This window comes from Trichosurus vulpecula, chromosome 2 (genome assembly GCF_011100635.1).
Source record: "Trichosurus vulpecula isolate mTriVul1 chromosome 2, mTriVul1.pri, whole genome shotgun sequence".
NCBI lineage: Eukaryota > Metazoa > Chordata > Mammalia > Diprotodontia > Phalangeridae > Trichosurus > Trichosurus vulpecula.
In genome coordinates, this window is record NC_050574.1 from 301,128,882 (window position 1) to 301,148,937 (window position 20,056).

At 42.7% G+C, this 20,056-nt stretch overlaps 2 protein-coding genes across 3 annotated transcripts in view; one reads left to right on the forward strand and one right to left on the reverse strand.

Moving 5' to 3' along the window:
• The window catches only part of C2H2orf76 (chromosome 2 C2orf76 homolog), a 64,194-nt gene extending 61,339 nt beyond the window's left edge, over positions 1-2,855 (reverse strand). The window contains exon 1 of one of the 2 annotated variants that reach the window (XM_036746312.1): positions 2,624-2,855. The gene's annotated coding sequence lies outside the window, so the exon portion shown is untranslated. The remainder of the gene's footprint in view (positions 1-2,623) is intronic. The other variant, XM_036746311.1, reaches the window with a different exon arrangement.
• Positions 2,856-2,912: 57 nt separating this feature from the next.
• DBI (diazepam binding inhibitor, acyl-CoA binding protein) lies at positions 2,913-8,824 on the forward strand. Its single transcript, XM_036746313.1, has 4 exons — positions 2,913-3,049; positions 4,642-4,759; positions 7,287-7,349; positions 8,510-8,824. The coding sequence occupies exons 1-4, from the start codon at positions 3,041-3,043 to the stop codon at positions 8,581-8,583; spliced, it is 264 nt and encodes an 87-aa protein (XP_036602208.1). The 5' UTR covers positions 2,913-3,040; the 3' UTR covers positions 8,584-8,824.
• Positions 8,825-20,056: the final 11,232 nt, after the last annotated feature.

Genomic DNA, 20,056 nt, shown 5'->3' on the forward strand with positions numbered 1-20,056 from the left:
GGTTCCCCCGCCACCCTTCTCTCACAGGACATAGTTTGTCCCTGCCTCTCCTCTTCCCAGTATCTTACGGGTTATTTCATGGCTACTGTATTAGAAAACTACATACTATCAGAATTAATGTTTTGTTATAAAGAATTGTATGCAGAAAAGTATTTTCAGCAATCTCTAAAGAAAGATTACAGTTTTTGGCCGTCTTGAGAACCTAACTTCCTATGTCCCATTGGTTCAATGTATTAACATCTGTGTTTTTTAACTTTCACAAGGTTTTCTAGGAATGGTTATGCCCTCAAAAGTTGAGGATTGGCTGTACTAGTAAATCTGTCCATCTATCCATCTCTGTAAAATGAGGATAACAGCATTTAACTCACAGGGTTGCTGTGAAGATGAAATGTACAGATAAAATACTTTGCAAACTTTAAAGTGCTCTTTAGGGGCAGCTACGTGGCGCAGTGAGTAGAGCACCAGCCCTGGACTCAGGAGGACCTAAGTTCAAATCCAGCCTCAGACACTTGACACACTAGCTGTGTGACCTTGGGCAAGTCACTTAACCCCAACTGCCCTGTCCTCTCCCTGCAAAAAACAAACAAAAAAAACCAACAAATAAAGTGCTCTATAAATGTTAGATATTATTTAGAACTAAGAAAAGAAAACTAAGAAAAGGCTGGGAAGATGGATTCTGGTTAGAGGACTTTTTTTAGTTACTTCCTTGTTCTTGACTCCTCTAGATGGCTGAGTCGTGTCACTCATTTAAACAGAGGCAGAAATTATCAAGTAATTTTTAATACTGCGATTTTTAGGCAAGTCAACACTGTGTACACAAGCAGCCTACAGATCTAGCACAATATACGTAAGCGATGTAATCACAACTACTTCAATCCAGTACAGGACTATAGCCAACCATTTTATCAGGCATATTCAACATAATTGCTTTCCTTTAACAGCCTATATACTTTATTCTTTTAAAAATGCTATTCTGAGACGAGGTAAATTGGCTTCATCAGACTGGCAAAGGGGTCTGTGACACACAAAGAAATAAGATTAAGAATCAGCCATTATGTATAGCTGGGGAAAAGCATCTATTCAAAGCATTGATTTCTTTTTGTTTTGGCCCAGTATTACACTTTATGAGTGATTTAAAGTTTTTTTTTATTCTTAACTTTGAAAATTTGTACTTCTATATATGAAGTAGAACATAAAGAGGATTTTAAGAAACCATAAATCTTTATTCCATACATACGGCTTTCTTTAAAGTCTGTAATAAATTCAACGTTATTCTTTGAAAGTTATGCTTGTTTTGTGCTTCCTTCTTCATTTTAAAAATTTGTCTAAATGGCCTTTAAATTTTTTTTTCTTTTGGAATCACTGTAACAACCGCCACACCCATTCTCCATAACATCCCTATTTCAAATAAAAAAAAATTCACATGGCCATATCCAAAAAAGTGTCTTCCTGCACTTTGAATCCATGAAGGTACATGATATGATTTATCATCGTTCCTCCGCAGACATTTAGAGGCATTTGAGAACTGGAGTCCAAGAGGCAGGACAGGGATGCAGAAAGTCAGTGGGAGAGTGCTAAATCCACCTGTTTAAAATTTTGCCAAGGCTAGGCCCCTGAACTAAGAAATAGAATTATTTTTCCGTCTCCTTGCCCCCATCCATGGTAGGCCTGAAAACCTAACCATGAATTTCAAACACTGTTTTTGAGTTCCAAACAGCAAACTTCCAAAGCAACTCTATGAATCAGGGGCCACCCTTGTTACAAAAGCTCGTTCTTACAACGGTTTATTTCTAGGAACAAGTCTGAGCAACTAATTTATGGGCGAGATAGGGAGGGATCAAACTAATACAGTGAACAGAGAGATGAACTGCAGCGCCATGGTTAACCACCACCCGAGCCAAGAAGCATAAACCATTTACTGAGACACGGCTGGGCCGCAAAAGAAGCAAACGACAAAGCGTGGGAACCAAGCTCCGACCAAGAAAGTAAGCTCCCCTCCTCCCCTCTTCCTCTTCCCCCCCGCAACCCCCGCCCCCCCCGGTCACGCGCACTGGCTTCTAGGCCAGTAAAATTCTTTACAGTATACATAATAAAGTATACATAATATATATACATATATATTGAGAGAGAGAAAGAGAGACACTACACGGCAGAGGTATACTTTATTGCGTATCTCTGACAGACTATTTTGTACCCCCACTGGTACGAGGAGAGGGGGAAGGGGGGGGAGAAGATAAGGAAAGCGGTGAGAGGAACCTCGAGTACATCTCCTTTAAGGGGGAGGGGAAGTCTCTAGGTCGAGACCCCCAGCACCTACCACCTTTCCTAAACGGGCGTATACTTTAGACCCCAGCCCTGGCCCGTCCCCCTCTCGGGCCCTAGGAAGGAACCCAAGCCTCCAACCAGCCCCCGCCCCCGGCCCGAGTGCGGTCAAGCTAAGGACAAAGAGGAGCTTCCGGCTCCTCTCCGCCACCCCCCCCATCCAGAGCGGAGGAACAGGATGGCAGGAGGCCTAAGACTTAAGTCTCCTTTTCTGGAACACCTTGCGCCAGCACAGCACTCCACCACCACCCTCCCGCCAACCCCACCAACTGCTCTTTATAAGAGCCTCCCCCCTCCTTACTGTGCGGGGCGCGCGCCACTTCCACTTCCGCCACCGCTTCCCAGCGTCCAATTCGGCTCTCCGTCTCCTCCTCCTCTCGCTGCTCCTCCTCCTCCCCCTCCCTTCCTGACTGGGTACTACTCCAACCGCAGGCACGCTCCCGCTTCCCCCGGCCAGCCAAAAGCCCCGGAGCATGAAGCCCGAGAGAAGGAAGGGGCGCCGAGGGGGAGGAGTGTCCTTTCTGGGCCATGCCAGGCCACGCCCCCCGGAAAGCTGGGCCGGGCTCTGATTGGCTGCACTGAGGTCTCCTGAGCTGAGCCAAGGCTGGAGTCGGGCTGGAGGTTAAGGGCTGGTTTATCCCGGCGTGCTTTGGTTTATCGTGCTGCGCTTAGGTGGAAATTCTCGCTTGATCCTCCCCGCCTGACTCAAGTCGGCAGCATGTCTCAGGTACTAGGCGTCCAGCCAGACTGGAAAGCTGGGTTAACGGAGAGGGGGCGGTGGGAGGGAAGACGGGACCGGGGTAAAAGGGGCTGACTTCAAGTGGGTAAAGTGCTGACTGTCCACACCATCCCCGACAAGGGCTGGAATTGGTCGTAGAACTGCCGCCCCCTTTCTTTCTCCTTCCCCCTAGCCATCCTTCCCTTCTCTTCCTGGTTTAAGTTAGAGTTCTCCATGGGCTGTCGCCTCTTTCCTCCTCAGTGGTCAGCCCGAATTGTTCGTTCCCCCTGGGCAGTGAAGGAGCCCTGTGGAAGGGAGGAAGGAGAACCGTGGAACTTTAAGAGCTGAACGAGATCTTAAAAGTATCCAGTCCCTTAATTTTGCCGATGAGGATACTGAGGACCAGAGAAGGGAAGTGATTTGCCCAGTCACACAGCAATTCAAGCGTCCTAACTGGGACTCGTGGTTCCTAAAGCCAGAGTTTCTTTCAATCGTCCCCGGGATCCTGGAGGGCTTAGTGTGGAGAGTCAGGAAGCTGGGAGGAAGGAAGGTTGCAAGGAGGGTCCATACCCTAGTTGTAGACCAAGAGGCATCTTGGGGAGCAGAGATGGGAGAGACTTGGCGTCTCAGATATCCAGGGCAGGGAGCCAAGAGGCTGGTTGTGCTGACTCGAGTGGGGTAAAAAGGGTTTGGTTTTGCTTAAAGGAGAGAGAGTGATGCCTTTGGGGAGGGCGATGTTGAAAAGCAGTGGCAGGCAGCCCAGCAAGCCTGTCCTGGGAGAGGGGACGCCCAGGATTTGAGGCTCAGAGCTCACATTCTGCTCCCTGCCCTGCAGAGCTCCCTGGGGCAGTAGGACAAAGTTCATCTGTGTATGTGTCTGTGTGCTTTGCCCTGTCTGGCCCTGGCAGAGGCAGAGTGGCAGAGCCCACTCCGGGTGCTGCAGATGACATCTGTGCCTTCATCGCACACTCCTCAGAGCTGCCTCCCATGCCTGGATTCTTCCCTTTGAAACCTCAGGCGCCCCGCCCCCGTTCTTACAAATCCAGCTGTCACTCTATTATATTGACCATACAGGACACCCTCTGGGCCAAAACTGAAAAAAGTTGGATTAACGACTTAAGAGTGATTGTTCCCAGAGTATAAAGTGTTCCCCAATTCAGGATCTAGCTAGACGGGACCTTAAAAGATCACCTCATACAGCCCCTTCCTTTTACAGATGGGGAAATTTCGTCCAAGTCATACATGGAGGTCAACAGCAAAATTGGGGTTACAATTCAGCTTCTCTGACTAAATCCACTGATCTTTCCACTACATGGCTTTTTTTTTTTCTGAAAGCTGTTAGGCTGAGATTTGTTTGTAAAGCACTTTACAAATATCTTATCCTCACAGCAACCATGGAAAGTAGGGGCAATTATTTCCATTTTACAGATGGGGAAATTGAATCAGACTAAGATTAAGTAAATTGTCCAGGGTCACATTGTATTTGAACTCAGGCCTTCCAGACTCTAAATTCATCTGGTGCCTAGGGCATTAGCCTTGAACCTTTCTGAGTGCCTGAAGGTAAGAGTTAATTTTCTTTTTCCTTTCTTCCTGCCAATTAGGCTGAATTTGACCGAGCTGCAGAAGAAGTCAAAAATCTGAAGTCCAGACCAGATGACCAGGAGATGCTGTTTATCTATAGCCACTATAAACAAGCCACAGTTGGAGATGTAAATACAGGTACTGCTGGATGTAATTGGGCAGTTTTGCATTAATGGAAAGTTGGTTGTTGACAAATAGGGTAATTGTGAATTAATAATAAGACAACTTAAACTGTGGAGATACTCTTGTTCCTTTCAAAGTAATTGCTGACCCTTATATTCAATGTAGTACTTCTTAAGAACTCACATTGTGGATTGGTTTTACACTAAATGGGGAAGAAGAGACTTCATAAAATAACCGTCAGTTTCTGTGGCATTATACTTAGAGACTGTACTGTTCTCCAAAAGCGTACATCAGTGTCTCCGTGGCAATAGTATAAAAATGATGGAGCTAGAAAAGAACCTTGGATCTAACCTCGTTTGCCCTTAGGAATCTAGCTTCATCTGCTCATCTCACATCCCATTTCCCAGAGGCTTTGGGAAGTAAACTCACCCAAGATCACACAGCTAGTTACTGAAAGAAGTCAGCCAAAGTGCCCTGTCCTGTAGTTTCAAAATTGAACACAATCCCGTTTAGAGCAATCAAACAGTGAACATTTATTAAGTGCCTACAGTGTGCCAGGCACTGTGCTAAGCTCGGGGTACAAAAAAGACAAAAGATGGCCCCTGCCTGACTTACAATCTAACAGAGGAGATAACATGTAAACAAATATATACAAAGCAAGGATAAATGAGAGATAATTAACTGAGGAGAGACTGGTATTAAGAGGGTTGAGGAAGGCTTTTAGAAAAAAAAAAGCCAGGGAGGTCAGTAGTGGGAACATCTGACAGTTAATAAGAAAATCTACTGAGAGCCAACAGGAGCTCCCTTCTCTTTTTTTGTTTTGGGGACAGGATTAGAGATTTAGATCTGGAAGGTATTTGGAAAGTTTATCTAGTGTCATGAGGAAACTGAGGAAATAGCAGAACTAGGATTGGGACCCACATTTGACCCGAAATACATCATTCTTTCTATATTACTGCCCCCTAAGGGTTAAGCTGGAGCAAGAGAAGCAAAGAGCCCAAATTATCCACCTTGTGAAACTTACATGTAGACTCTTGAGAGAATTTAGTCATCTTAGAGTCTCCGGAGTAGGGAAAACAAAAGGGAGAGCACTACTACAGAAAAAATATTTCTGACATCTCTCACTACCTTTGTCATCTCCTTTCCTTGACCCTCAGCAATGCCCTGATGCCCTTTCATGCTTTTGCAGAAGATGATGCGTGACAAGGAAGGATTAGAAGGCAGAACTAGGCATTAAAGATCCTATTCCTGGGAATGTTGGCAAAATACCAGAATGCTCTTTGGACTGTTATATTTGGCTAGTGAAGCCTTAGAGTTTGGCTTTATAGCATGAACTAGCCGTTGCTGTGATAATTAGACCTTTGCCTTGGGTGATCTTAATTTGCTCCTAAGTCCCTCCAAGCCCTTCCTTGACCGGTGGGTGCTATTTCAACAAAGTTGCATTCTGAAGCAAGGAGCTTCAGTTCCTTCATTCTTTCAAATATGGATATTTGCACACCTAAGGATCAAATAAGGTAATGTACAAATGAAGTAAGCTAGAATGTCCCTTCTTGATTTAGATAGCACGGCAAAGTAGAAAGCGGCACTGTATTCGAAGTCAAATCCCTTTAGCTTTGCTCAACTTTTCTGAGTCTCAGCTCGGCTCATTGACATTTTTTTTCTTTTTTCCCAACTCATTAATCTGTAAAAGGAGGGGGCTGGATTGGATGGCTTCTGAGGTCCTCTCTTAAAAATGTGAATTTTGCAAAGCAGTGTCTAATCAAGTGTGATGTTGCATGGTCTGGACAATAAGCATTTCATTTTGAGCCAGGGTAGCCTGGGAAATTTTTGTGCATTAAATAGTAGGTGGACTCAGACCTCCAGAGTTGCCCTGAGAGTGGCAAAAAATGCCTTTCTGTTGTATAAGCACCTCCATGGAGACCCAAATGCCTTAAAAGTGGTTAGGGAATGCTGGGACACTGCTCTGATTCGATGATATAACCAACACTACTTGCCTTTTGGTGTGAGAATAGCAATTCCCCTCTGTACAAGTCTGTTCTCATTAGCTGTGTTTGAGGGTTATGGTTCCATGTCAGCTTGTAATTGCCCAGCCTTGACTCCTTCCAAAATTTAGGCTATGCCATGAGACACAGCATTTGGTTGTTCCCCCTTCTCCTGGCATGTACGCTGTCCATTGAGAAAGGATGCATCCCTTTGATTTGGTCAGCTCGAGATATGGAAATTTAAAATCTTTGAATTTCCTTGTAGGTACAGTCTACTAGTATGAAGTTGGGATTTACTTCAAAGAAACCTTGGAATTAATATTTTGTAAACAGTCTTTCCTCCATTTTGTCAGGTTTGCGAGGGAGGAGTAGTTGAAATCCACTTCAGAAGCTTTAAGATTCAGGTGGACTTAAAGCAACAGTTTCCTTTTTATCAAGAAAGTTGCTGAAAACCTTAGCTCAATTCAGTAAGCACCTAGTAATTAGGTAATGTGTGCCTTTTGGATCATAGTCCTTCCTCGGGTATGTAACTTGTTTTTTTTTCCCCAACCTTGTTTAAGATCGTCCGGGTATGTTGGACTTCAAAGGCAAGGCTAAGTGGGATGCCTGGAACTCTTTGAAAGGTAATCATCTATGTTCTAATTAATTAAATCTTGCATAGTTCAGTCCTGAAAGGGAATTTTCATTAGGTAATTTAGATGAACACTTAATAAGAGCATTGGCAAAGAAAATAAACTGTGGGACTTGATCCTGAATTGTTCGAGGAATAAACAGTCACTAACTTCCTGTGATAACTTTCCCCTGGCATAGTAGAGGGAAGGTGGCTGGCCCACTAGAAGTATGTTGATAATATCAGAGCTGACGCTATCCACTTGTTGGCATTCAGGGTAAGAAGGTGAGCTTCCAACTGGACCCAATGTGGATACACTCTATTCTCTTGTAACTACCCCCACTACCACCAGTGATGAGGCTGCTGGTGGGTATTAGAGACTCACACAGTAGCATCAACAAGAAAGTGCCCCAGCCCCTGTTTAATCATGTGACTACTAGAAACCTGGCAAAGGGACTGCTAATCTGGCACTGAGGTGCCTGCTGGCCTTTGTGTTCCTGTTGGCTCATTCCAGAATGCTGTCTCTGTCTTCATATAAATGAGAAGCCCTTGGGCTCAAGAAAGGACTGTAACAAACCCCTAGGATTTTCAAGTAACTGAAAAATAAAGAACAGCTTTCCCTATTATTATTTAACAAACTGTTACTCAGGGGTCCTGTTTCCCTTCACTACCAGTGTGCTCCTCCCCCCTCCCCCAGACCTTCTGAACAGAGTATCTCCCCTTCTTCACAAGTATTATCTTTGACCACATAGTATTCTTACTGTTGGAGCAGGAAGACAAAGATCTGCTTGTCCTTCTCTTAAGAACTGGCTGCTCTTGCCTGAAGGCTTGGACAAGAGCCATCATCATTGAAGGAATATACTACAGTTTGGTCTCTCCACTCTGAGGGGAGTGAATCCTGAAAGGCTGCTTGCTTAGCAGGCCAGACTCAGCTGTGGGAACTTTGGGGGTGGAGATGGGGTGGGAGCTAGTCACTGTGACTCACTTAAGTTAGATTTTATTGACTGTGAGTGAACCTTATCTTCCGCCAAGTTTGAAGACACTTAATCAGTCGTGCCAGTTTGCATTGCTTGCAGTACAAACAGCCATAATGATATGGGAGCAAATTGCAGTTAAGTTGTCTCACCTTTTTTTTTTCCAGTACCTAACAAAATCTCTGTTGGTGCTTTACAGGGAAATCCAAAGAAGATTCCATGAAAGCTTATATTGCAAAAGTAGAAGAACTAAAAGGAAAATACGGAATATAAAAGAAACTGGATTCAGACATCAGCCATGCATTTGGAAACTAAACTAAAATAATACTTTGATTTCCTAATCCTGTGATCAAAGTCAAAACCGTGTAAATAATGTTCAACAGTAACAGTTGGCATGGCTCCTCTAGGCCCATCAGGTTACACAGCTGTTGAATTGGAGAGCGATGCAGTTATTAATCTCTGCTCAGTAGCTTTCTTTAATCTGTCAATCAATAAAGTGCATTTGTTACTTTAAGCCTTGTGGGTGGCCTGTAAGTTAGGGGAATTTTACCTTCTCTGTCCTACACACTTCAGCTGATGCCATTATTTATTAGGGAATAAGGGAGAAATCAAGCTCATTTCTGCCACTGCCTGCCTTTTAAGGTTTATTATCATCATCTAATAGGAGAGATAAATGTATATTAATAAAAGGCAATATGTGAGGAAATCTAATAACTAGGACTTACATAGCACTTTACGGTCTGCAGAGGACTTTGTAAATATCTCATTTGATCTTCACAACAGTTCTGCAAAGTGTTACTTTCCAGGTGAGAAAACTGAGGCAGACAGAGGTTAAGTGACTTGCCTAGAGTTACACAGCTAGTAAGTATCTGAGGCCGAATTTGAACTCAGGTCTTCCTAACTCCAAGTCCAACACTTTGTATCCACTGAAGTACAAAAAGTTTATGAGAAAGATTAGATCAGATAGGAGAGATGATGTTCAATTAGAGGAGCATAGAAGATCAATCAGGAAGCAGTTTAGAGCACTTCCTATGTACCAGGTGCTGGGCTAAGCACCAAGGCAGTAAAGACAAAAAAGAAACGGTCCCTGCCTTCAAGAAGCTTATGTTTTAGTGGAGGAGACAATATGTATATGTAAGTACAGACAACTTGTAGCAAAAAGGAATCATTAATTGATTCATGTAGAAAGTGGGATTTGATCAGACTCTTAAAGGAAGCAAGAGATTGCAAAAGTTAGAGGTGAGGAGTGAGTGCGTTCCAGGCATGCTAGTACAAAGGAGTGTTCTGTGTGAAGAACAGTAACTAGGCCCGTATGGTTTTATTTAAGAGTACTCCGGTAAGAATAAAGTGTGAGAAGACTGGAAAAGTGGGAAGAGCTTTAAATGCCAAATGGAGAAGTTGATGCTTAGCCCATCAAGCATGGCATCCAGACCTTTCCTCTGTTCACCAGTGCAGAAGTAGGAGCAGAAGAGGTAGATGGTGGGAGTGATCCAGAGTTAAGGTTTGGTAAGATGCAAGTGTTAGAAATGAGAACAGAGGGAAAGGTAACATTGGACTGATTTACCAAGGAATCCAAATCAGGAAGAGAAGGATATAGCTAGAATAAGGTTGATGCCCTGGAAGAATAAAAAGGGGTAGAGACTGTAGGTCATGGCTGAGCATAAAAGTTCAGGAAGACTAAGGCATAGGAGGAGATAATGATAGTAATTTTTATTCTGAAAGGAGTGTGCCTGTGGGTGATAGAAAGATGAGGGTTGTAACCATCCCCGTGGGTAGCTGAGATGGAGTGGGAGTTGAAGTATTTGGGGCAACATCAATGTGAATGTTTAAATCCCTTAGTAGGGTAAGAGTTGGGGATGGGAGCACTGAATACATTGAAAAAGGAGAGGGAATGATCTAGAGCTTAGTAGCAAACAGCCAATCAGGATCCAGATTGGATGATGAATCTAAACAATAAGCCTCAAAGGAGGCATCTAGTCTAGAAGATGGTGTTTGTGGTAGGCATTGAGAAAGCAGCATGGTATAGTAGGAATAACTCAACTAGAGGTACATATTTAGGGTCTTCACTGTGAAGATTGTAAGATCCTTAAGACCAGAGACATTATTTTATAGTTGCTATGTAGGCAGTGTGTTACAGTGGAGACAGAGCTGGCTCCTAAAGCCAATCCCACCATTGACATACCATTGACATACTGGCTGTTTGACCCTGGTCAAGTCACTTAACCTCAATGCTCCAGGCAGCTCTCTTAAGACTACAAGTAGTGAAGGCACCCACCTGCATTCATAGAGGAAGTTTCTTCACCCAAGCATTCCTCCTACCATTAAAATCATGGGTCCAGGCTCTACCTCACCCATATTCTCCCACACAGTGTTGCATAGGCTCTTTATGACCTCTATTCTCCCAACCTGAAATCCTGGGAATCTTCCATGATGATCCCGCCCAGTCAGTTTTAGTCAATTACATCCACGGTCATTGCCTCTTATATGCAAATTTTGAGTTAGGTTGTTAATATGAGAGTACCAGCTGTAGAGTCTGGTAGGAAGATATCCCTGGTAGGTAAATAGCTAATAACCAGTGGCTTGCCAGAAGTTATGCAACTGATATGTGTCAGAACTGGGACTCAGTCCAAGTTTATTACTTTTTGTTCTATACTACACCGACGATGCCCTGAAAAGTTACAAGCCCACGCCAATGTAAGGCAGATTATAATCAACAAGTATTAAGTACCAGCAGTGTGCCAGGCACCTGAAGCACAGATTAAAAAAATGGAGCAATCCCTACTCCCAAGTGACTTGCACTCTAAGAGGGGAGATAGGTAATCACACACCTCAGACCCTGTACATAATGCACATATGTGTATATACATGTACACACATACTACAGCATAAAAGGAAAGAATAAATGCAAATACACACAAAGCACTTAAATCTAAGGGAGTATGGAAGGGAAGGCACCTGCACTTTAGAGGATCAGGAAAGGCCTTAATGTAGAAGTTCGTCAAATCACCAAAAAGGGTAGAATATGTCTTTTTATTGAAAAAAAACTAGATGTCCAGGTTGTGCCACTGTAACAATGCTACTTGCTGCTACTGTGGCCAATAACAACAGAGCACAGGAGGGCTGCTAGCTTTCTAAAGAAAGCAACTTTAAGGGGTTAACAATCTTAAATACATATCACTCACTTAGTTCAGGGGAAAAAGTCCGCACCCTGAACTTCAGAGCAAATACAAACATATTATAAACAGAGCAAATAACAAATCAACAGGCAGGCCTCTAGCTGTCTGACCAGGACATAATATATAATTACCAGAGAGAGGCACCAACATCTGGGTTTTCAAAGCCGGGGAGCTCTGTGATGGCTACCCAGTCTCATCTGGTCAAATCACAAGACACTCTTCCAGTGAGTGAGAGCCCCAAGCAAAATGCTAACCTCAGAGTATATATACCCTTTTTCAGGGTCAGAGGGTGTCACTACCATGTGACTCAAACTCATGCTACTTAGGTTTTCTTGTGACTTAAAGCAGGCCATCAAAGACTCCTGATTCAATCAAAGACTCTTGACTGAAACAAAGGCAAGACTCAATCAAAGGCCTTTGTGCTGAGAAGCACTCAAACAAAAAACAGCAAAAAGTCCCACCCTGCTTGGCATTACAGCCATGTGTGCAACATTGAACAAGTCACTAAGTTCTTAGAGTCATAGATTTAGATTACAAGATAATGGAGCAGGTTTGGAAGGGGCCTTCAAGGTCAAGTCCAGGGGAGGGGAACCTAGTTCAATCAAAAGGCCACACTTGAGGACCTAGGCGGGCACATGTTCCCTACCCCTGGTCAAGTCCATCCCCTTCATAATCTAGATAAGGAAAATTACCTTCTCTGTTTCATTTATCCCTTTAATTGCAAGACCTAACCCAAATCTCTTAAACAATTTATTTAAATATAATTTTAAGAATATTACTCCTCTCTGTTCCCTCCCATCTCTATCCCCCATAAATGTAAGGTGGGCAAGCCCCTCTAAGGGGGAAAAAGGCAGGGGGAAGAGGCAAAGAAAAGATAAAGATTAGACTAACTGCTATGAGATGAAGAATATGATAGGGAGTCAAAGATGATTAGAAGTGGAAGGGAGGCCCACGTGAGTTCTATGAAAATTATGGGAATTGATCAGGTTGAGAGCTATTCTGGCCAGTGTATTAGAAAGGTTATAATTATAAATGATTTTGAAGACACCAAGGATGACAGCAAAATTTGAAATAGTCTTAGGTACTATAAGTCAGGTGCTACAGTAACCTGGAAGACAATGGTAAGAAGATCATGGGATCACAATTATGATAAGAAGAGGCCTCAGTGCCCTCTAGTCCAATTTCCTCATTTTATAGATGAAACAACCAAGGCTTAGGGTTGGCTAAGTGATTTGTCCAAGGTCAAAAGGTGCCCTCATTCTGTGACTCAGGGGTTATCAATGAAGGGACAACCAACAATGGAAAAGGTGTTTGTGGGGACAGGGGGAAGAAGGCCATCATAAACAGGGTGAGAGCAAACACAATGGGTATGAAGAAGACTTTAACCTCTAGAACTCTAGCCTAGAAAACTAGTGAGAGAGAAGAATGATCAGTCAATAAATAGAATGAAGAAAAGGAATGGAATACCAAACCAAATGGCCTTCATTCAGTAAAATTGCCGTTGTTCTTCAGTCGTGTCTGACTCTTTGGACTCCATTTGGGGTTTTCTTGGCAAAGATACTGGAGTGGTTTGCCATTTCCTTCTCCAGCTCATTTTACAGATGAGGAAACTGAGGCAAACAGGGTTAAGTGACTTGTTCAAGGTCACACAGCTAGTATCGGAGGTCATAGTTGAACTCAGGTCTTTCTGACTCCAGGCCCAGTGCTCTGCCACCTAACCACCTTCCCGATGTCACCGGTCTTCTTCCAGAATGAAGAACAAACAACAACAATATAGCTGCCCCCTCAGTAAAAATTAGTATTATTCAATAAATGGTGATGGAGAACCCCTAGAGGCCAGGCCCTGGAACTACATAAGAGTCAACCATCATGGACAAACCCAGGATCACAGTACTTTTTCTCTACTCCTTCCTTTTTAAGTCCTAACTTGAGAGTCAGATTCCCTGGGGCCTGAATGTGCATGTGGATAAATTTTGTAGGGAGATGCCTAATTAGCTATTGTCCCAAGGAACCCATGCACTAAAATGTCTTCCCAATGCCCTCCTTCTTGGACAGGACTTCAATAGGAGTTATTTTAAAACCTGTGCACCTGAAATCTTCTTCCCTCTTACCTCAGGAAGCACTTACTTGGCTTGACCCCACAAGTCATTCTATCCCTCATCACACTCTCCAAAGATGTCTGTTCTTTTACTTTTGTGCATTTATCACGTCATCAAGTCAGCAGGCATTTATTAAGGGCTTATTATGTTCCAGGTACTGTGCTACCTACGATGGACACAAATAAAAGCAAAAAGTAAGAGAGACCCTCTTAAAGGGCTCACAGTGGAATGGTGGAGGAGATACATAAAAGGGAACTGAAAGGGGAATGCAGAGGGAGGGAAGGAGGTACGGACGGAGGGGTATGATGGAGAAAGAAGGAAGAAGAGTCAGAAGTAGGGTCAAAGAGAAATGAAGGTATGAATATGGCTGGCCTCGGGACCCCTTCTCAAAATGATTGTTCTGAGAGGAAATGACCAGCCAGAGAAAAGGGCCTCAGGTACTGTTTTGAATTTAAGTTGTTTGTGCATGTGTCTCATCACCCTACCAGATAATAATAACTTTAATTAATAAAGTGCTTTAAAATTTTCAAAGTGCTTTACAAACATCCCATTTGATCTTCCCAATAACCCTATAATACGTGGGCTATTGTTATTATGTCCCTATGTAAAATATAAGGAAACAAGCTCAGTGTTTTAAGTAACTTGCCATGATCACACGGCAAGTAAATGCCAGAGGCAGGATTTGAACCTATTACCCTAACTCCAAGTCCAGCACAATATCCAGCATAATCTCTCTCTAGACCAGACTATGAACTTCATCTGAGTTGGGACCATATCTCATCCAAATTTTGTATTTTCTCTTTGAACACAGATGATTAACAAATATTTGTTTGATTCTGAATTGTATATATTGGTGCTTACCAATAACCTCCATTTCTAGATATTAAAAGTCTTTTGTGTACAGAAATCTGTACTAAAAGGCCAGGGCTTTATACATAGGTGAATAAAATAGGTATCTCCATTGTATAATTTTGTGAGTGCCAAGTGAAACTTTCAAATTGTAGTTTCCTTGTTTTCTGGCTATTGCTAATAATGCCTGAGAGCTACTATTTGTATCTTTCTTTTGCATTCCATACCTTGTCAAGGGGAAAAAAAAATTCACATCTCCTAAGGGGTAGCACAAAAATCAGTTATCAATCATTAACCCCTCAATGAGAATAATTTTATTATTAATTCTCCAACAAGATCGCCAACGAGGAATAAATTTGGCTGGAGGGAGGGAGGGAGTGAGGTAGATCCTGAGTAGGCATAGGTAGAGGCCATTATGAAGGTACTAGCTACCTGTGGTAGGGAGGGCATATTCACATTAGAGAAGTGGGAGGAGCTAAAAGGAAAGGTAAGAGAAGACTGAGACTCCAGGGCACATACAGAAAAACCAACAGGTTTGGCCCTTCATCTGACCTAAAGCTTAGGCAGAGAAGTCATGCCTTAGAAAAAAAGAAGAGATACTTCCTCAAGGGCAAAAAAGAAGGAAGATGGAACTGGGGGAGTTTGAGGATTAAACACCATTGGTAGATTACTCTCTCAATGAAAATGCTATGTATGACCACTATAAAACCGCTCAGAAAACTTATTACCCCATCCTTTCTGCCTTTCTGATGGGACTATCACATTCTTTCCTTTTTCGCTAACTAACCAGTGAGTCAAGAGCACTGAACACTTTCCATGTGTAGAGTTCCAATGTAAGAACCACTGCCAGTTTTATGAATAAGCAGTAGAGACAGGTGCCTAGATGGTGCAATGAGTGCCCAGAGGACTTCTCCCCAAGTCAGGTGTGTACTGATAATATGGGACAACTGTTGAGCAGGTTTGGCCAGGGTGAAAGGAGGGAGAGGAGAGGGAGAGAGAGAGAGTGAGAGAGAGAGATTGAGGGAGAGGTATAAGCAAGAATACTGCCTCAGCCACTGTAAGGCAGTGCTCCTGGCAGCCAAGAAGCATCTTAACAGCTCTGGGCAACTGTAAAAGGTTATAAGATTGAGCAAGAAATCAACATCAAGGGATAGGAAGGGCTGAAAGGACACAAAAGACATACTTGAGGACTTTACCCAAGATGGACCCTGCCAGGCATTATACTGCAGTGAGCACCAAAACCAGCCAAAAGATCAGGTCTCCCACTCTTAGCCCAAGTCAATCTACTAAGGATGGAAGAAATAGTAACACCATGACCAGCAGATATCTAAGCTCTGCTTGCTAAGCAAAGCGTGGGAAAATCCACCCATTCCAACACCTGTCCAATCTTACCTGCCACTACCCCCTGTAGAACCATCGTTCCAGTCAGACTGGTCTATAGTCACGCCTCCACTATAATCATTTTAGTCATTTGACCCTTGACATTGACTAGTCTTGTCCTCTCCTGTTGCATTATTATGGTATTTTGAAGTATATTCCTATTTATCAAAAGCTCTACCTAGCTGGAAAGTCTTCAAGATTGGAATTTTAAAAGACATAGGAACTCTGATCAATACAACCAACCACATTTCCAAAGGACTCATGATACAATATGCTATCAAGCTCCAGATAGAGCTAATGGACTCAGAGTACACACTGAGCATATTTTCTTTTCTTTCTTTCTCCCTTTTTTTGGGGGGGAGGGGGAGGAATATAACTAATCAGGGTATTTGTTTGGCTTGACTATATTTATTAGAGGTTTTATTTTTCTTACCTGCCTTCTTATGGGTAAGAGAAGGAACAGTAGAAAATTCAGCACTGAAAATAAAATAAAATTGAATTTTTAAAAATAAAGAAAGGCTTTAAGTTTGGGACAGATATAGTTAGTCATAGAACCATCCCAGCAAAGAGCAGAGGCTCACCAGAAGGCAGACATTAGATATTTTGAGGCCACAGCAAGTCATTAAACTATCTCTACCAAGGCAGATGTAATCTATGATTTTGGAGGGAGTTACCCATAGAGGAAATGTCCAGATCCTTAAAGTATTATCTTTTTCTTTTTTATGTTTACATCTTATCTCCACAAACAGACCATGATGTCCTTGATAGCAGGTATTGGGTCATACATTTCTGTGTGGGATGAGATGTCCTCTTGGGGAAAGGCAGGTTTCAGTTAGTAGAAACATTGTAAGAGGAGCAGATTGAGGATGAAAGGGACTGGGACAATTAGAACTATAGCTTCGAGAGAAGATGGGGGTGGATGGGAGAAAGGGGAAGAGAATGTTCAAAGTCACACAACTGGCTTAGTATAAACAAATAAATGTTGATGAACACTGATACAGGAATGATAGAGTGAGAGAGTCCAACGTGGAGCCCAAAGGCCACATGTGTCCATCTAACCCCAATAATTATGGTCTCCATGAAATTTTAAGAGAAAGAAAAATTATTTTGCTGATTAGCTAGCACATATGAATTAATACAGCACTAAAATGTAATTATCTTCAATACTGTTGTGTAATTGGCTACCACGTTTCCTGATAGCAGCCTTGGGTCAGTTAGTAATTGTTACAAATTCATACATCCTCATGTTGTTGTCGTTGTTCATCCTTCATTCTCAAAGAGGGCCAATGACACCATGAAGGTGATGTATGTAGTTACTTGATCTGGTGGTTCACTACCAAAGGAAAAAAAAAACCAACACCTTTGGAGCAGAAGCTCTTGCCTCGCCTAAGTCTGAATGTAATTCCTCATTTGGGCCTCTAGGGGGATCTCTAAAGTCTAGTATTGAATTTGCATCAGGTAGGACTCCATTCTGAGTGCCAGGCAAATTAACATAAAGGAAAGCTAATCTTTGTCATCAATCTGATTGCCCAAAAACAAAATTATGAATTCCTCGGGGAGGCCGTGTGATACAGTGAAAAGAGCTTTGCCTCCAGAGTTAGCTTCAAATTCCACCTCCGATGCTTATTCCTTAGGCAAGTCACTTTAAGCTCCCTGGGACTCAGTTTCCTTACCTGTAAAAAGAGAGTGTGGCACTTAAAAGCCCCTAAGGTCCCTTCTGGCTCTAAATCTATGATCCCATGACACCATACAAATATCTCTTCCCCTCTCCCCAACCCAGCCAAGCTAAATTTTTTTCTTCCTTTGTAAGTCACAGAAGGTTTTAAAGAAAAAAAAAGAAAGGACCAAGTTGCGAATGTTCCCAGTGAAGGAAAAGCAGTTCCTCCCTCCAGAATCTCCTCTTTGTGCAAGGAGACAGGATAGCCAAGGTACAACTTTAAATATTCACATAACTATGACTTGAACACATCAGAAAAGTTAGTCATCCGGCTTCTCCCTCCATCTTAGACCATACCTCCTGTTTCTCTCACTTTCTTTCTTAAATAGATTATAGTCTTGCTTTGTTTTGTTTTTCATGGGACCTATGATTCGAGTATTGAATTCCTAATGAGTCACGCCTACTGGTTCAGATTGACACCTCCCGTGCAATTCATAATCTCCAACAGAAGCTCTTGCTCATGGTGTACAATCCCCAACTCAATCAAGCTCAGACTGGTGTATTTTCTTGAACCTGGCTTACCGGATAAAATGAGATGTTTGTAAAGTACTTTGCATTATATAAGCATTATATAAGTACTAGCTCTTAATTATTAATTCATAAGATCATAGATTAGAGCTGGAAGTGATGAGGGTTTGGGGTGAGAGGTGCTCGACACCCCAAGGTACTGACACACTGGGTCCTGCCTAAAGAATTCGACTCAAGCTTTCTCAGCCAAGGGAAAAGATAAAGTTTATTAAGAGTTAGCCACATTGGCCTGCCCCAAGAGATCCCACCCCTTGCGACGCCTGTAAGGAAAGCGGGCCAGACCAATCTGAGCTAGATTAGATCTGACCACCTTCATGGAGGCAAGATGGAGATTATATACACAAAGGTTGTGGGAGGGATTGAGGGGTGGTCTGGGGTGGCCAGAGGAGGGGTCTAGGGAGGGACTTAAGGATGAGGTCAGACTCCAGGGTGGGGGAAATAGCTGAAGGCTATATGGAAATGACAGACAATAGAGGGCTAGGGTAACAGAGCTAGGGTATAGATATTTTGATCAGGATTAAGGATGGGAAACAGGATTAAGGGTGGGAAACAGCTGGACAATAGAGGACTGGGCAAGGTAGGCATTTGGGCTTAATGGTTATAGCCTCAGGCCAAGGCCAGGTCGAGGGGGAAGATTCAAGGAGAGTTCAAGGGTTCAAAGGGGTTCCCAGAGACTGTGCCCTCATCAGAAGAACCTCAGAAGCCAACTAGGCCAAACCGCATTCATTCATGACACTGAATCTTTGACCTTCAAGCTGCTACTGCCTTCAAATGACCGCTAAGCTCCTGGACATATCACAGAGACACTCACTATACCTGAGGACAGTAAATAGATTTGATCACTTTACTGAGAATCTAAAAGTACAGGGTTCTGAATGCAAATCAAAGCATATTATTTTCACTTTTTGTTGTTTTTTGTTTTTTCCTTCTCATGGTTTGTCTCTTTTGTTTTGATTCTTCTTTCACAATATGACTAATGTAGAAATATGTTTAACATGATTGTACATGTATAACCTATGTCAGATTGCTTGCTGTCTTGGGGAGGGGGGAGAGAAGGGAGAGAGAAAAATTTGGAACTCAAAATCTTACCAAAATGAATGTTTAAAGCTATCTTTACATGTAATTGGAAAAAATAAAATACTATTAATTGCAAAAAAAGAGAAAGAACAGGAAAAAAATAAAAGTAGAGGGTTAGGGGAAAGGGAGGGAGAAAGGAGAAAGTTTGTTTAGGGGAGAGTTTGTTTAGGGGAAGATGACTGTGATTTCATTAGTATAGGAATTTTCCACTGAGGAAATTCCTTTACCAACACAGATCAGCAGCACCTGCAATGTTCTGGGACATTGAGAAATGAAGTTATTTTCCCAGGGTCACATACACCGTGTGTGTGTCAGAGAAAGGACTTGAACCTAAGTTTTCCAGACTCATGGGCCTGGTCCCTATCCGTTGTGTCATGATGCCTCTCAAAACAACTGCTTATGAAACATTATTGAGGAAAATTTTAGAAGATATAATTTGTTGAATTATATGAACTTACTGCTTAGATTGTCTGTGATTATAAATAATTTGCTTTATAGGTATTCCTGGGTTATTCCTAGAAGTTATTTGGTCTCATGAATCCTGAAAAAGCAATATTCAAGTCCTATGTCCTTTCTGTCTTCCCTTTCTATGTTCACTTGCTTCCTTTTGTCCTCCTTCCCATTCTTTTTATTTTTTATTTTGGAGGCAATCAGGGCTGGATGACTTGGACTTGCCCAGGGTCACACAACTAGTAAGTATCTGAGGTCATATTTGAACTCAGGTCCTCCTGATTCTAGGAATGGTGCTCTATCCACTGTCCCACCCCGTTGCCCCACTCCTCACACTTTTTTTAGCTGATTTTCATTGTCTTCCTCTATTCTGCGTCGGGGATAGAAGGTCATGCGTTACTCCTCCCTTTTTCATCCTCACATAAGTGTGAGAGAATCCGTGGGCTAGGTAGGATAGTTGGCTGTGAAGA

Bases quoted from the DNA above. Each gene is read 5' to 3' on its own strand.
- DBI (XM_036746313.1), top strand. The intron at 4,760-7,286 runs GTACTGCTGGAT...ACCTTGTTTAAG, and splicing joins AGTTGGAGATGTAAATACAG to ATCGTCCGGGTATGTTGGAC. The intron at 7,350-8,509 runs GTAATCATCTAT...GGTGCTTTACAG, and splicing joins TGCCTGGAACTCTTTGAAAG to GGAAATCCAAAGAAGATTCC.